This window comes from Scaptodrosophila lebanonensis, unplaced genomic scaffold (genome assembly GCF_003285725.1).
Source record: "Scaptodrosophila lebanonensis strain 11010-0011.00,11010-0021.00 unplaced genomic scaffold, SlebRS2 tig00000024-arrow-pilon, whole genome shotgun sequence".
Classification (NCBI taxonomy): domain Eukaryota; kingdom Metazoa; phylum Arthropoda; class Insecta; order Diptera; family Drosophilidae; genus Scaptodrosophila; species Scaptodrosophila lebanonensis.
Window position 1 is genome coordinate 8,285,594 of NW_022060538.1, and position 14,671 is coordinate 8,300,264.

Below are 14,671 nucleotides of genomic sequence, written 5' to 3' on the forward strand. Positions count from 1 at the left end.
ACCAGACTGCAGCCCTGGCGCTGATAACGTGCAACAGCTGGTATAGCTTTTTGTGTTCGCCCTCGGCTTGTTTTGTTTATTTACGTGCAATTTATAACATTTTGTGCAATTTCCTTACAAAATAGTGCAATCGACGTGTAGTGTGTGTGTGTGTGTGTGGGCTTGTAGGGCTAAGAAATGAGCACAAACGATTTGCTGGTACGCCACCAGGAAAGTGACGAGTCAGCGTCTCCAACACAAACGCCAAATGTTGTGCCAAGTTCCCCAAGTGTGTCGTCATTGAATCGGTTGCGGGACACCTTTCGGCGCACAGAGAGCATTTCGTCACAAATTTTTAATCAAATCTCAACACAATTCTCAAATGCGGCAGCTGCATCCGCATCCGAAATTGTACAGGGCACAACGCCATATGGAGTCGCATCTGCTGCATCTTCAGCAACAGGCACACCCAAACGGAAGAAACCCGGTGAGTTCACCCGCATTATATGTACATATATATTTTTTAGTCGTAATACTCTAGGCAACGAATACATATCGAGCTTGTGTAATGTTTGCAAACCAAACTTTAACTCTGCTTTGCTTAACATAAATTAATAGTTCAATGAATATATTTATAGTGGTCTACCATAATTCAAAAAGCAATTATGTATGTATGTAAATATTTCAACTTATAGCTTAAGGTTTTTTGACGAGTTGAGAAGTCGACGTTAGGGCTAGTGCAATGTATTCAATTCAACTGATTTCTTAACCCAAACCATTTATAATTGTGCACTAAAATTAAAAAAATAAAAAAATTACTTAATAAATGGAACGACTGAATGCAATTCTTGAATGTGGCTGATTAATGTTTCATGATTAAGTAATTAGATGGAAAAAAGTTGTATTTATTTTCGGCAAATGTTGGAATTTCCTTGTTTGAATTGCAGGAAAATTGATTTAAACTCAAGAATCAAACATATATTTTTACAATAAAATTAAATTAAATAATCGTAATTATAAATATTCAAAATGTGAAATTTATGTGTGTGAGTGAGTAGTATCTGAATAAAAAAAGCACACAACAGCAGTGAACAACCCTAATGAAAATTTGTGAAAAGCTTCGTTGCCAAAGCGTGCTTGAGAAATCAATAGAAGCTTTCACGTCAGTCTTACTCAACGCGTACACAACAGGATAACTGAGCAGATGTCCAAAAAATATTTTTAATAAATATGTAGTAAAAATATAATTATTAATCGCGTACAAATCAAGTGGCCTCGAAGCAATTGCATTCAAAAACCGTAAACCACCTACACCGGATAATAAGGTAATACCTGCTAAGAATTCCAACTGCAAGGCACTTGCACAGATACGTGAATTCGATTTTTCGCCAGTAGTACAGGCGAATGAACAATTCACGTATGCGTTGCCTTTGACCGCTGTCTCAGATACTTAAACGTACAATGCGCTCATTGCGAATCTATCTATTTTTATGGCTGCCACACACACATACATACCACCATTTATGGCTGTGTAAACGTATGTACATACATACATATAGGGTGCCTGTCCACAAGGAAAAGGAGCTAACGTCAGTTCATTAAGAAAGGAATAGAAAATAAAACAGCATTCAAAATGCGTGGACTCGTGGAGGATACAAAAAAGTCCAAAGTTTCGCAGAATAATAATAACAACCTTGGCAGCAGTATTCGTGCCAAATCGGGCACAGGAACAACCGGAACAGTCGCCAGCGCCAGTACGTCCAAGCAAACAAGAGCCGCCATTAAAACGTCGACGACTTCGTCATCGTCTGCAACAGCAACGCGCAAAACGCCACAAAATATGCAACAACAACAAGGCGGCAAGTCTACAAAAACAGCAGCAACTACAATTGCAAAAGGCACAGTGGCAACAACAACAAGCAACAACTCAAGTGCTTCGAGTACAAAAACACAAAAGGGTCACAATCCACCCCAACAAACACAGTCACAGCCGCAGTCGCAGTCACAGCAGCAGCAGCAACAACAACAACAGCAACAATCGCAGTCGCTGCAGCCGTACAACAACAACTCCAACACAATTACATTACCAAAAGCTTCGCATGCCAATACGAATGAGGAATTGGCCGGTGGTGTGCAGGACACAATTTATTTGTGCAATTTTCGTGTTTCTGTTGACGGTGAATGGCTGTGCCTGAAGGAGCTGCAGGATATCGATGTGGCAGGTGGCTCACATGCCACAGGTGGCACAAATACCAATGCGGGTGCTACTGGCGGTGGGTCAGCTGGTGGCTTTGCCCAGCATCGCCAGCAAGGTGCCACACAATCCTCTTCAACGTTTGGCCAGAGAAACAAACGGTACTCGGGCCTGTCGACAACATCACATAGCAGCGGCACACTCGAGGATAATGGTATATTGGCAATTGAAAATCTAATCGGGCGTCGCCTCTGCGACGTTGTCGGCACAAATGCACTCGCGTCTCAGCACAAAAATGTCGGCCTAATTGGTGGTACACTCGGTGAATGGTCGCATCTCTGTAGGTTGCTTCTTAACTCGTTTATTTGCAAGCCTTCCTTGCTTTTCTTCTTCTTTGTATGTTCTTTAGTTTTATACACATTGATTATACTAATTTGGCACGTTAATGCATTATTACACTCTTCTGTTGCACTTCCGCTCGAGCTGTTGTGGCCCAGGCTAGTCGATGTCGGTGGGGTTTTGTCCAAACCACTTGAAGTGTATTCAGAGAACGAGGTCAGCTCTTGTCTTTAGTATGCGACAGGCACTTGGACTAATTGAGATAGGCTGGAATGTTTCAACTCAAAAATACAATGAACTTTATTAAGCATGAAATATAGTTCTAAACAGGGGTAAATATTGAACGTCAACTCAAGGAGTATACAATGTTAGATAGATATTAAATAGTGAAAATTTGTTACTCAGCTTTCATCATCAAAGGTGGTTTGCCAACTAGCTGAATTTTTCGTTGATTGTAAAGTTAATGGAATCGGCTTGGAATATAGCTTTAGCTCAGATAGTTCGCTGCTTGCCTCTTCGCTTGTCTTTTCTTGACTCATTGAACGACAGTTAGCAGCTAATCCTGCAGCAATTGCTATCAATCCGTGCTGTATGCCATGTCCAGATGAAACACTTGAGTCAGCTGCATTATCATTATCACTCTCTGTAATTGGGTTTGAAGTTTATACCGCTGGAAAATACATATAGCTAGTTGCGAAACATTATGGGGGCTATCAAACTTTATGCCAGCTGTTGCTGCGGGCGCAAAGTAGACCATACCATACCAGAGTCAAGACCTACCTCTTCCTCTAAAATCTCTTTCGCGCGGTGCGTCCCATCCGCCGACTTTTCTGTCTCTTCCCCGGCTCGAATCGGTCGTATCACACTGTTTTACCTAATACCAAAAATGGAATTGATATATTTGCGTATTTAAAAAGCGAGCCTACTTACCTCTTTAGGCTTGGTTGGCGCTGGGGGTTTCGCTGCTAAGGATTTTTTCTCCACGGCTTTCTTCTGCCTATTTTCCGCTTCCAGGCGTTTCTTTGCCTCTTCATAGCGTTGTTTATCTAAATCTTTACTTGTCTGTCCGCTTTGTGGTTTTTGTGGGCTTGCAGGTGGGGTTGACTGATTGACTGGGCATGGTTTCATCTTCTCATTTTCCTCGAACCTTTTCGCCGCTAAATCCCTATCCCAAACACTGCTGCGCGCTCTTGGTTTTTGACGCTTTCGCTCTGACGTTGAGTAGTACATAGGTCGCTTTTCTCGGGGAAACGGCATGGGAATGCATTTTCTCGGAAACTGGCAGGTTAGTGATGAGGAAGACGTGAATGACCCATCGGTGTAACGTTCTGTAATGGGGGGAATTTAAAAACACAAATGCTGGCAAATTCCTTCTGTATACACTACCATAGGCTTGGAATTTTTCTCGCTCGTTAGCGTTCAGAGGACGAGCATAAGCTTCGTCTGTAAAACGCATACCAGTAGGAGTCCTTTCTTCTCCTGTGCGTTGCATCTTATTCCTATCCGAGTTTTTATGCCTTCTACTGCGAAACAGTGTGCTACAGCAACCTGGTTCGCTGGCCGGAGACTCTCTACGTACCGGAGGAGGAGGTTGTTTCGGTGCTGACTCCTCATCATATGTACTCTTAGTTGCCATAGGTTCCACTCTCTCTCTTCTACGTTTATGTTTTCCATCGTCCTTGTGCTTGCGCCCCATCCGCATGCAGCAGCAAATCAAAAAGAGTAGTAGAACTAGAAGCAGTGCCAGAAACGCAGCTATGTAGGCCACATAATTCTCATCGTCACACTCAATGCACTCCTCCGCATTGCCGCTCGGTTTTTCTTTTTTGCCCTCAAGCGCGCCTTTTTCGTATACTTCGTGATCGAGCTTAGCTGAGCGACTTTTCTTTTTTGACTGCTGTGCATCCACATTTTTTTTGTCAATGTTGTTCTTTACGTTCTTTTTGTCTGCTTTATTATTCACTTTCGGACATTTCTCGCCATCGTTTTCAATATCATCCATGCTGGCCTCATAGTCCTTCGAGTCCTCTTCGGTTGATACAGGCTCCTGCTCATCTATGCTCTGAGGCTTCTTCTTTGGACAACTTAGATATTCGTTAATTTGCAGCACCCCTCCGAGACCTGGATAGAACATTTCATCCTTGTAGTGCATCTGAACGCACTCCCTGATCCATGTTCGAAATCTAAGGTTAAACACCTTTTGGGTCATGCCCTGAAATCGATAGCAGTTTGTTACAGTTTGAAAGAATTTCACCAGAATAAATGCGGAATTTTTCGCTTGAAGATTAAAAATACGTCGCTGCTTGAAGGGCAGAAACACATTGCTCAGATAGCCGTGACGATCTTCCGGCTCGAGTCGCGGTACCGACACAATCATTAGATCGTCCTGGGCGTCCTTTGTTCCACAGATCTGGTCGAGCATAGCACAGCTGGCTGCATCATTTTCGCTGCCCTTGCACTCGCCCAACTTGACAGGCTTAATGTTGACACTCCTAAGCATGCTGAGTATGTCGGAAGCGGGGGCCTTCCAACCATTTCCATTTGTATTAAGCACCAACTTGCACTGTTCGTACAACGCTAGCAATCGCTCGACAGTGCATAGTTTGAGGCGACCCGCATAGTAAGACACCTGGGCAACGGGTATTAGATAGTAACGCAAATACCCACCCATCGTGTCGTAGAAGGCGCGTTGTAGCAGTCGTCTAGTGTCTTCATCGGACATCCGTTTCACAATCTGATTGATGCTATTAAAGTACTTCATCAGCATATAAATGACGCTGTCACTTAGCAAACATTGCGGATAAGATTTGGGGATTATCGCTTCGAAGTCTTTGCGCGCCGACATTAGTGCAATGTCCTCGGTGGAAAAACATTTCTTGGGATAATTTCCAAATAGATTAGTGCCTAAAAAATCGTCGTGATCTTTAGCACTGCGATAGACCTTGGCTGATTGGTCTGGGTCAAGTGGCTGCTCTTCCGAATCTTGTGTATCTCCTTCCTCCAACGGATCACGGAGGCTCGAGTCATAGATCGACGACATGATCCTCTCCTTCGCCTCTTCCGTGTCCACTGTTTCTGGAATTTCGTGGAAGTTCGCCTCATAGTTGGAAGCCTTGATATTCTCCTCAATGCTTTTGCGCAACTCACTTTTGCCGTCCTGTTCCTCCAAGGGGTTGGGTGCCTGAAAAGTTTGAACCTCTGACACTTCATTGATTTTCGCATTACGATTTAAATTATTTCTAGACTGTTGCAATTCGGAATTTAACATCGATTGCAGCGTTAACTCATTCTGAAACTCGTTTGGTACCTCCAGTGTGGATAGATCGATACTGTAGATGGGACAGCCGCCGGGTGCGAGAAAGAATAGCAACGAAAACAGTACATAAATGTTCATTATTTTTTGAGTTTTCACTGTTTTGAAGCTAAAAGCTTCGGATCGAAAGTTTTCGTGACGAAGCCATATAGCCATGTAGCTGTAGTAGCTCTTTTGGTTTGGGGCCCATGCAAGCGGGTCGCGTAATTATCAGCTAAGTTCCCATGCTCCAAGAATTCGCTTATTAAGGCCTGTAACGACATTTCCTTCTAGCACGCGACACGGCTGAAATTGAGCGCAGTAATCTTGTAAATATTTGCAAATTGGTTGTCAAAGAGCTGTTGGAGCAATCATTGCGCTATGGACGTATGTTGGACTCAGATCATCTGCCGCTGCAGCACTTCTTCATTGTCATTGAGCATGTGCTAGGACATGGACTACGACCGAAGAAGGTCTGTTTGCATACACAAACTGTACGCAATTAGATATATAGTTTATAAAAAATCAAATCCCTAGGGTCTCTTGGGTCCGCGCAAAGAGCTGTGGGACCTGCTGCAAAGCGTCGAGAACTATTGCCCCGAGGCTCAGGACATAACCGCCAGTGTGCGAGATCTACCTACGGTCCGGACGCACATTGGACGTGCACGCGCCTGGTTGCGAATCGCTTTGATGCAGAAGAAGCTTGCCGACTATCTACAGGCCTTAATAGAGCATCGCGAGGATTCATTGTATGATTACTATGAACAGCATGCGCTCATGATGAGCGATGAGGTCAGTGTGGTGGTGCCAAGATAATGTTTATATGTGAAGCGATTGCACTGCGAAAATGTGTGTAACCCTGGGGCTCCAGTTTCGAGTTTTGTACTTCAATTTGAAACTTAAGTCAAGGGTTAGCCCTTCACCGCTAAATTACTTTTATAAAAATCTTTGTGTTCCTTAACTAAACACACTGATGATTATTTGATTGCAAATGATTACATTTATCAGTGCATTCGCTGCTCATACTTATAAACATATCTGTAGGTATAGGCGGTTGGTTAGCTTGTAACACTTGTTGCCGCATTACAGATTGTTGTGATAATGGGCATACTAGTGGGCCTGAATGTCATTGATTGCAATTTGTGCGTAAAGGAGGAGGACCTGGACTCGCAGCAGGGCGTTATTGACTTTTCGCTCTACCTGCGTTCAAGTTCGCGAAATGCGGAGGCCGCCAATGACGAGACTGCGCCCGCTTCACTGGATGCCACCGGACAGGGTAATATGATAGCAGTACTAGATCAGAAGAATTATATTGAGGAGCTGAATCGACATCTAAAGTGTGTGCAGTCTGGTTTCAAGTTTAGGGTTGAATTTAGTTAAAGGGTATTCCCACATTTCAGTGCCACTGTTGCCAATCTCCAAGCCAAGGTCGAGACGCTCACAACAACCAATGCACTGATGAAGGAGGATCTGGCTATAGCGCGCAATAGCTTGCTTGCTTTGCAGGCCGAAAATCAAGCCATGCGTCAAACTGCGTCTCAGGCAGGAAACCAGTCGGACAGCGGCTCCAATTCGAGTGGCAGTGAAAAGGAGAAGGATAAGGATAAGTCCCAGACCGTGGAAGCGCTCACCGCACAATTGGCAGAGGAGCGCAAAAAGACAGGCGAGCTGGACAAGGAGCTGAAGCTTCAGATCTCACTAAAAGCGGAATCTGACATGGCCATGAAATTGCTCGAAAAGGACATACATGAGAAGCAGGACACGATTGTCTCGCTGCGCCGCCAACTAGACGACATCAAGCAAATCAATTTGGAAATGTATCGTAAGCTGCAGGTCTGTATATTTTCCGTTTTTGTATTTTCGATTATATTTAACACTCACACACATTTCGACACAACAAAATCTCATCTACTCACATTCGTATCCCATCAACCATAAGCTGGTTTTTCATTTGACTTTTAGTTGTAAAGATTTTTGGTTCCTTATTAAAATTACCCAAAGGTTGTTATTGAAGAAACCTGAAGAGAAAAAAAAAAAACAAACAAGCAAACGAATCGTAACTCCCCTTTAAAATTCAAATAGGAATGTGAAGATGAACTCACACAAAAAGGCGAAATGGTCTCTCGTTTGCAAACGAAAGCCTCTCAAATTGGTAACATTTTACAATCGCTAGAAAAGAAATACGAGTCTAAGCTCGTCGAACAGCAACAAGTTAGCGCCGGAGTCGGAGCTGGATTTGGTGCCAATGGTGGCGATCGATCGCCCAATACACGACGTCAACAGAATTTGCAGAAGTTCGAGGCACTCACCAAGAAGCACAAGCAGGACATTGGACCGCCCATGAAGCGTTTGCATTTAAAGATGGACGGAATACCGCCCTTTAATCCCAACAACTATCGCAAGTCGCCCTCAAATGCGGCCGCGTCTTCCTCTGGCATGGAGATCGAGGCTGTGCCCACACTCGGCCAAGAGGCCACCAAGACTCCCAGCTCGGCCAAATCCCTCAACGACGAGCTGGCCGAGGCTGCGGCGGAAGTGACGCAACACTTCAAAAGTAATGCCGACGGCTCACGCAGCGACTACACCCTGTCCCGTGAGCAGACATCCACAGACGAGGCCTAATCCAGAGTCTAGCTATCGTATAAATACTGTATAGATAAACACTATATATCATTTATGTTCTTTGTTGAAGGCATTTATGCTAGGAATTACACTTAATATTATAATAAAATAAAAAGTCTACTAGTCTACTATATAGTCGTAATAGTTGGCACATTGCTAAGGCAATATGGAATCGTCATGGCTATATGTACATGCGGCATGAGCTTAAAGTTCACGTCGTTTAGATCAATGTCCAACCATTATTGTTCCTGCAATTGTCGCCTGTAGTCATACAACAGTAAATATATATGTATATGCTTTATATATATTTATAGTATATATATCTTAATCTGCGCTCTTACATTTTAACTGAAACATAAAGTGCAACCGCTTAACAATAATCTATATACAAAAAAATATATATAAACTTAAAATAAATAAAAAGCTATAAAATAAATATTTTAGATCTGAAATGAATACAACAAGTATGTATGTATATAATCTATGATGCCTTCAATTTGTAGATCGACAGTTTATATAAAAGTATAAAAATATATTTAGAAATTGTTGAAAATTTCTCAAATTCTAAGCTGTTAGCTGAAATGCTTTCTCCCCCATAAAAAAAAAGAATATAGAATTGTTGAGCCGTTGAGATACTTAATGTGTACTACAAATTTTGAATTTGCTTTTGATTCATACTATATACTTGATTTAATCGTAACCATTATATTGCTTATAAAAATTATGCATTATTTATATATATACCTGAGTAAATACTAACATTGTAATTATATAAATATGTATACATACTAACTACTTATATAATAACGACAAAACCAAAGAAATAAAACTAATCCAAACTCCAAGTGTTTCATTTGTTTTATCCAACATGTGTACAAAATGTTTTTGTCTTTATTTCTAATCGCAGGACTGCAAAACAACGCTCACCCACAAAACGGAACTAATGTCGAAATTAGAGTGTCAAAAGGAAGATATGGCCACGACAATTTCACAATTAGAGCAAAAGTAAGATTGGCTTTTTTCTCTTCATATCTAAATTAGTGAATCATTTGTGAGGAGTCTACTGAATAGGGACATATTCGTATCGGTAGTTATGCTCAGAATAATTTCCACTCAGATTTATCTTATTTAACAAACAGGCTTTAAATAAATGCAAACTATATTTTAATACGGAATTGGCATTGATTTTATTTAAAGTAACATTAATATAAAAGGATTTTAAATAGCTTTGTTTATAAAAATGTGATCCAAATAAGAGTTGTACCGTTAGTAACTGGGATATAGTCACAATGATTTTTAAGTGTTTTTTTTTTCATAAATTGAGCTTTTTGTCCAATTATGTATGTACTATATGTAGCTTAAACATTAAGAGACCTTAGAAAGAAATTTGGCAAATCGCTGATAAGTTGATTGTTTATGACGCCCCCGATTTGGTTTTCTAAAAGCTAATAATATAACGTATTACAAATCCACAGATGGTCGAGCGATAAGAACAACCTGGGTGAAATACTTAAAAATACATCGCAGACTCTGTCCACCCAAGTGACCGCATCCGAGGAACGTGCCGCACGAGCAGAGGCTGAATCCCGAATTGAACGCGAATGGCGTGTCTCGCTGCAGGAGAAGGAGAAAAAGCTGAAAGATAAAATCACAACATTGCAAAATGGCCTTAAGGAACTGAACGAGGAGAAAGAGAAGAACGAGAAGCTTAAATTCGATTTGGAGAAGGTGCGCACCCAATGGTCCGAGGCGCAGACAACACTCGAAGAACTGGGCATACAGCTAAGTGTGAGCAAACTGAAAATAGCCGAATTGCAGGACAACGAGAAACGTAATCTGCAGTTGCTGTCGGCCTCATCGCAATCTTTGCAGGCCGCAACACCAGACACGATCAGCAATCCGGGCATTTGGGCACCCGATTCCATAGCCACCAATTGCCTTGCTTGTGATCGGGAATTTAATTTGACGAGACGCAAACATCATTGCCGCAGCTGTGGGGAGATCTTTTGTAAGAATTGTTCCGAACATACGCTTGCCTTGCTCAACGATCAGGGACAACCAGGGAAACCAGTACGGGTTTGCAACGCTTGCTATATAAACGCTACGAAGTGATGGAGCATATGGTGCTAATAGTTATTTAATAAGGTAGCTAGTTTCAATATTATTGTTTCTGTGCTTGCATTGGTCACAAAGCAAGAAGAGTTTTAATATAAGAGCCACCCAGAAACATTTCCAATTGCCTGATTATCAGTTTATACAGAAATTATTTTTGTATTGCTATCATTTTGACATATGTATAAACGTTATATTACCGTTTGTGTATTCAATAAATGCCCTTAAAGCGATATTGGACTGTGTTTCTTCCTTGTTCTTGTTTTCTTTTCATGTCCCGTTCTTCTTTTATAGTGGCCCGTTAAAGAATGCTTAAATTTGAATTTTACTGGTGGCGCCACCTAGCTTGTGCAGTCACAATGCTCTTCCTGTATTGCAGCCCTCGCCAACGTAGAGAGTATCGATACTTTTTGGTTCGTAATAACGAGAGTACACATCACATAAAATTGTTGTAGTGAATATTTATAAATATATATTTAGTTAATAACCTCGGAGAATGCCATGTGAACACATAAAGACAACTTTGCTCGGTTAGCTAAAATATTGTGCCGCTTAGTGGCAGTCGCGTTCCCCGGTCACCTTTCAGGGGCCAAATCGATTTTTAATTTTCGTGTTCCAGTGCTTTACACATTCGCTCCCGTACCTTGAACCAAAAATTACCCGCGAATTAAAATCAATTGCATTAATAATGGAAAAGAGCGACCACATAGCACTGACACTTTCCTCGGCCTCCATAGCGAACATAACAGGTGGTACTGGGAACGATGAGAGCAATCTTGCAGGCTCGGGTTTCACGCGCAAAAGTCTGCGGCGGGTAAGTGGACAGAACACTTTCTAAAAGTCTACATTTGTGATAATTAAAACAACGTGCGCGTGTCTCCTTTTTTGTAACTTTTTGACGTAGTCATGGAATCAGCTACCCCGGTGTCAGCGGAATCTCATTTTGCTGGCCATAACAGCATTTTGCCTGACGATTTTGCTCTACCTGCCTGGTGACCAATTGATAGCGGCCAGTGAAAAAGATATGCAAGAGAAGGCTGGTCTTCCCTTCCTGAATCGGCACGAAAGCACACTACAGAGTCTTCAATCTAACGGCGATAACAAAGAAGTGTCAGCCAATGAAATTAAAGCGGAATCACTTCTAAATGAAATCGACGCCAAAGATAAGGTAAATTTTGGTTAACTAGCCAATTAATCAAGTAATTAGGTTTACACAGTTAAGTACTGATAAGGAAATGTATGAAGCAACAAAAATTGTGTACTGATTGATTGTTTTATAGTTGGACGATAAAGTCGAAATGGAAAATGTTGTCAAAATGCCAGAGACGGCGCTAGCGGATGTACACCATGATAAGGCCGTCAACCTGATAGACATTTTGTATAATGGGGAGGAGCCTATTGGATTGCCCGCTACTTCTCAGGTTCCGCTTTCGGAGCGTGCTCAGCTAGAGGATGCCATTAACAATCCCTACAATTTGGCGGGTGTTAGCATCGAGGAACACCTAAAGAATATCGCACCACATTTGGCCAAGAAGCAACATTTTAGTGGCCCAACCAATGAACGACAATCGGCTGTGGTGGCCGCCTTTAAACATTCCTGGGCAGGCTACAAAAAGTACGCCTGGGGACACGATAATCTTAAACCCATATCACAGACCTCACACGAGTGGTTTGGCCTGGGTCTGACAATTGTGGACTCGCTTGACACAATGTACATAATGGGTTTGGAGGAGGGTGAGTGCCTGCACCATTCTATCCCCAGCAATCTTATCTATTTTAAACAATTGTGTATTGCAGAGTTTAATGAGGCACGTGATTGGGTCAATAAGTCTCTCACATTCCGGGCTAAGCGAGATGTTAATCTATTTGAAGTGACAATACGGGTCCTGGGAGGTCTACTGTCTGCCTATCATTTAAGCGGCGACAAGATGTTTCTGGGCAAAGCGGCCGAGCTTGGAAATCGCTTACTGCCGAGCTTTTTATCGCCATCGGGCATTCCCTATTCCGATGTAAATCTGGGCGATTTATCGGCACACGCGCCAAAATGGTCGCCAGATAGTTCAACTAGTGAAGTAGCCACCATTCAACTTGAGTTTCGTGATCTCAGTCGCTCTACAAATGTTCCTATTTATGAGACTGTGAGTGCCCATTAAATATTGAGAACCCTCATACTTATTTAACATATTAACGTTCACAGATGGTGTCTGAAGTAAGCAAAAAATTGCATGCGCTTGACAAAAATCATGGCCTGGTGCCAATATTCATAAATGCGAACACAGGCACATTTACATTAAGTAATTATGCAACAATTTCGTTAGGCGCACGTGGCGATTCGTACTACGAATATTTGCTTAAGCAATGGATCCAAACAGGGCGAAAAGACAACGACAAGTATGTGATGCAAATAAGTTAATAGCTCGCCACATTATTTATTCATTACTCTACTGCATTTCTCTCTATATAGCCTCATCTTAGATTATATGCAGGCCATGGACGGAGTGCTGACAAAACTCATGCGTCGTACTCCCAAAGAACATTGGGTCTATGTTGGCGAGCTGATAAATGGAAAAGATTTTAAACCAAAAATGGATCATCTTACCTGCTATTTGCCGGGAACACTGCTGCTGGGCCATCAAAATGGCATGCCCGATTCGCATTTGATACTCGCCAAGGATCTGCTGGAAACCTGCTATCAGACTTACATGAAACAACCCACTCAGCTGGCGCCAGAGATTTCATATTTTGCGCTACCGAGTAAAGATGAACCAGACATTTATGTGAAGCCCAATGATGCGCACAACCTACTTCGACCGGAATTCATTGAGAGTCTTTATTATTTCTATGCAATAACTGGCAATCGCACATACCAGGACATGGGGTGGACCATTTTCCAGGCGTTCGAAACACATGCAAAAGTTTCTGCCGGTTATACATCCATCGGAAATGTGAAGAACACATTAAATACGCGATTGCGCGATTTAATGGAAAGTTTCTGGCTAAGTGAGACCTTAAAGTATTTCTATTTGCTCTTCAGTGACAATCGGAAGGAGATCGACTTGGAGCAGTGGGTCTTCAATTCGGAGGCTCATCCACTGCCAGTGCGTGAGCACTAATTGTAAATACGTAAATATAATTTTACGATATTATTGCCTAAGCTTAGAGACTAGTTTAGGAAAATGTGCAAATGTGCTGTGCATGTAAAAAACAACAACAATTACAGAAATCTCAAGATTTGTTGGTAATGTATGTCTCACAATTTTTAGTCGTAGCGTAGCGCAAATGCCAAAAAATAAATGCCAAGCTTAGAATTGCACAAATCTAGCGTGCACTTGGCACAAATTAATAGAAGGAAACAAACAAAAAGCAGCAACTAACCATCAAACTTTTTGTATGATATTTGTACTGATAGCTGATATTATTTTATAATAACTTATTCGTCTATTGTAGGCACTGATAACTAATAATTCACTACAAGCTGTACATCAGTAACCATAGCTCTAAGTATGTATGTATATGTGGTTTATTTTCGTAGAACAATCTAAGCATAGTGGAATACAGCACTAATATAAAAGTTGTCTGGTAGTCGTTAATATTAAGTAGTAAGCACAAAAAATTACTCGAAAATTTAAAAATGTGTAGCATTTGAACGTTTTAAACTAAATAAACAATAATAATATGCATCCAAATTATAACAGTTGTATCATTACCATATGCTGCAGATGATAAAGCATATTTGGCGGTCGTATAACTTTAAAATTGCGGAAACTAACTCGCATTTTTAATGTTCTTATTACAAACGAAAAACTATCAAAGGTCTCTAAAATAATTCATCTTATCTTAATTTCAACTTGACAAGAAGTTTTTTTCGTCAGCGCAGGATAAAAAGTTTCTTCAAAAATCATATAACAGTATTGCTTTGTGCATACGAGCCAAGCCAAATAGAGTATTGTAACTAGATGCCGAATTTAAAAAATAAGAGTAAAATAGTTGCTGATTATTGAAAGATTTTGGATTCCGTTTATGTGAAGGGGCGTTGTTTTCCATTCTTTCGAGATCTATAATTCTCATTTGCCATCACTTAAGTACTTGGTATGAGAATCTCAGAGGAGGGCGGCCACAAATTTTAAAAAATT

At 41.4% G+C, this 14,671-nt stretch overlaps 3 protein-coding genes across 8 annotated transcripts; 2 read left to right on the forward strand and 1 right to left on the reverse strand.

Annotated features, from left to right (window-relative positions):
• The first annotated feature begins 85 nt into the window (after positions 1 to 85).
• On the forward strand, positions 86 to 10,773 carry LOC115620730 (protein RUFY3). 3 transcript variants are annotated; one of them, XM_030514112.1, is made up of 8 exons: positions 1,220 to 1,304; positions 1,539 to 2,513; positions 6,099 to 6,277; positions 6,342 to 6,596; positions 6,894 to 7,141; positions 7,205 to 7,637; positions 9,334 to 9,431; positions 9,902 to 10,773. In XM_030514112.1, the coding sequence occupies exons 2-8, from the start codon at positions 1,613 to 1,615 to the stop codon at positions 10,536 to 10,538; spliced, it is 2,751 nt and encodes a 916-aa protein (XP_030369972.1). In that variant the 5' UTR covers positions 1,220 to 1,304; positions 1,539 to 1,612; the 3' UTR covers positions 10,539 to 10,773. The 3 variants fall into 3 exon arrangements, with proteins under 3 accessions (XP_030369975.1, XP_030369972.1, XP_030369974.1); XM_030514115.1 differs by lacking the exons at positions 1,220 to 1,304; positions 1,539 to 2,513 and adding an exon at positions 86 to 466; XM_030514114.1 differs by lacking the exons at positions 9,334 to 9,431; positions 9,902 to 10,773 and adding an exon at positions 7,887 to 8,784.
• Positions 2,541 to 6,196, reverse strand: LOC115620728. Of its 4 annotated transcripts, XM_030514109.1 has the most exons (5): positions 5,820 to 6,196; positions 3,899 to 5,693; positions 3,443 to 3,840; positions 3,293 to 3,386; positions 2,541 to 3,155 (listed from the first exon to the last, which is right to left on the reverse strand). In XM_030514109.1, exons 1-5 carry the CDS (start codon positions 5,979 to 5,981, stop codon positions 2,914 to 2,916), a joined length of 2,691 nt encoding a protein of 896 aa, XP_030369969.1. In that variant the 5' UTR covers positions 5,982 to 6,196; the 3' UTR covers positions 2,541 to 2,913. The 4 variants fall into 4 exon arrangements, with proteins under 4 accessions (XP_030369969.1, XP_030369968.1, XP_030369970.1 ...); XM_030514108.1 differs by having other exon boundaries at positions 2,543 to 3,155; positions 3,899 to 6,196; XM_030514110.1 differs by having other exon boundaries at positions 3,022 to 3,182; positions 3,899 to 6,196.
• A 225-nt stretch (positions 10,774 to 10,998) lies between the features above and the next one.
• On the forward strand, positions 10,999 to 13,784 carry LOC115620664 (endoplasmic reticulum mannosyl-oligosaccharide 1,2-alpha-mannosidase). Its single transcript, XM_030514018.1, has 6 exons — positions 10,999 to 11,352; positions 11,443 to 11,706; positions 11,819 to 12,272; positions 12,336 to 12,676; positions 12,736 to 12,929; positions 13,003 to 13,784. The coding sequence occupies exons 1-6, from the start codon at positions 11,227 to 11,229 to the stop codon at positions 13,649 to 13,651; spliced, it is 2,028 nt and encodes a 675-aa protein (XP_030369878.1). The 5' UTR covers positions 10,999 to 11,226; the 3' UTR covers positions 13,652 to 13,784.
• The last annotated feature ends 887 nt before the right edge of the window (positions 13,785 to 14,671 follow it).